Source organism: Gymnoscopelus microlampas (assembly GCF_963454915.1).
Source record: "Gymnoscopelus microlampas genome assembly, chromosome: 6".
NCBI lineage: Eukaryota > Metazoa > Chordata > Actinopteri > Myctophiformes > Myctophidae > Gymnoscopelus > Gymnoscopelus microlampas.
In genome coordinates this window covers 23,660,980-23,662,684 of record NC_139943.1, presented here as the reverse complement: position 1 = coordinate 23,662,684, position 1,705 = coordinate 23,660,980, and the positions used below count along the sequence as shown (strand labels likewise).

At 44.6% G+C, this 1,705-nt stretch overlaps 1 protein-coding gene across 1 annotated transcript in view; it reads left to right on the top strand.

Moving 5' to 3' along the window:
* Positions 1 to 1,211, top strand: part of LOC311046920 (sperm axonemal maintenance protein CFAP97D1) — a gene marked incomplete at both ends in the record, with an annotated part of 3,219 nt that extends 2,008 nt beyond the window's left edge. Inside the window, 2 exons of the mRNA XM_084059499.1 lie at positions 758 to 932; positions 1,083 to 1,211. Of these exons, the coding sequence (XP_083915625.1) occupies positions 758 to 932; positions 1,083 to 1,211 (304 nt within the window). The remainder of the gene's footprint in view (positions 1 to 757; positions 933 to 1,082) is intronic.
* Positions 1,212 to 1,705: the final 494 nt, after the last annotated feature.

Here is a 1,705-nt window from a genome sequence, read left to right as displayed (position 1 = left end):
CACTCATGTTACTAATAAGGAACCCTGGAAAGGAGCTGCAATGAGATGGTATAGCAGGCTCCACCCCCTCAGGTGTGACGCGGTGCCAGGTGTTTATATGTTGGCATGGTAACCAGGGTTCCCTGCTGGTTCCTTTTGAATGTTTGATGGGACCAGTGACCCCTCACTGAGATGTGACTGTGAGTGTGCATATGGTTCTGTGTTTTATCTTATTGCTCTGTGTTGGTGTGTGGTTCTATGTGTTGTAGTGTTGTTCTGTATCAATGGCTCTCAAACCATTTCAGGTCAAGGACCCCAAATTAATTTGTATTTGGCCGCAGACCCCATCTGAAAATATTTTGTGCCAGGGACAAGCCATACAAGATTTGTGTTTTTCCATTGTTTTAAAAATATTCAGAATTTTAATAATGTTTCAAGAAGTTTTTAAATCTACAAAGGGTTAAAGTGGTTAAACTGATTTTGACACTGTATTCATTCATTTAGCTGGGGACCCCCTGGAACCGCCTCAAGGACCCCTGGGGGTCCCCAGACCCCACTTCAGTGGTTCCCAAACTTTTGAGCTCAAGACCCAAAAGAGAAACCAAACCAGTGAAAATATCCGATCTACATGTTATTTTCACTACTTCTTAAAAGTTTTTTTTTTTTTACTTTTTTTTCCAATTAATGCAAAACAAAAAAGGGATATTTACTCCATAAAAATGGTGTTTGGAACACTGTTCTAAAGAAGGTGGTGTGACAGTACTGTACTGTATGTCAGTCTGAACAGGGAGAAGCGCAGAGAGGAGATGCTCCAGGTGTGTGTTCAGAACCAGGCCATCCACCACCGCATCTCAGCCCGCCAATCAGAGTACCGTCGCTGTGTGTGGTTGGACGAGTGGGAGAGGGCGGAGCGAAGACGTGACGACATCGCCCGCTTCCCAAGAAAAAACAAGGTTCAGAGACAGTGACCAAAATACATAGGCTATTTGTTATTGTGACCAAAATACATACTTATCTATGTGTGTGTGTGTGTGTGTGTGTGTGTGTGTGTGTGTGTGTGTGTGTGTGTGTGTGTGTGTGTGTGTGCGCGCGTGCGCGCGCAGAGGGGTATGAGGAGAGTGCAGTTCGCAGCCAGTGAGAGTGGGGAGCAGAGTGAGTCGACTACAGACAGCAACCTGAGTGACAGCGCAAGCACCACCACCGAGGAAAAAGACACAAAGAGAGATGAATGAGACACACACACACACACACACACACTTACACATACTCACGACGCTCACGCACACACTCAATTATGTACACACTTATGTATTTGTAAACTTCAAATAAAAAAATAATAAATAGCAATTGCAGCATGTACGTATTTTTCGTCCTAGTAATGGCTTATTGCAGCCCATCCATCTGTCCACCCATGCACCTTTCTTCTCCCCAGAGAATGAGCCCCACACATTTAGGTGACCCCAATGGCCTTTCCTTTAATGCCACCCATAAGCCACTATTCTAAAGGTAGATTGGCATTCAACTCAGTGCACTTGCTGTGCGTGGTGGATAAACCCTAAACAATTTGAGTGGCATCATGACATTGCCTCTGGCACCAACCTCTGCCCAAAATGTCAACATTTTGATGTAATGTAAACAGACTGCAGGATGAACCCTACTGATTTTGATGACACAATACCCTTTACTCTAGTGCCCTTCTGTCAGTGAATACAATATGTCCCCTCCC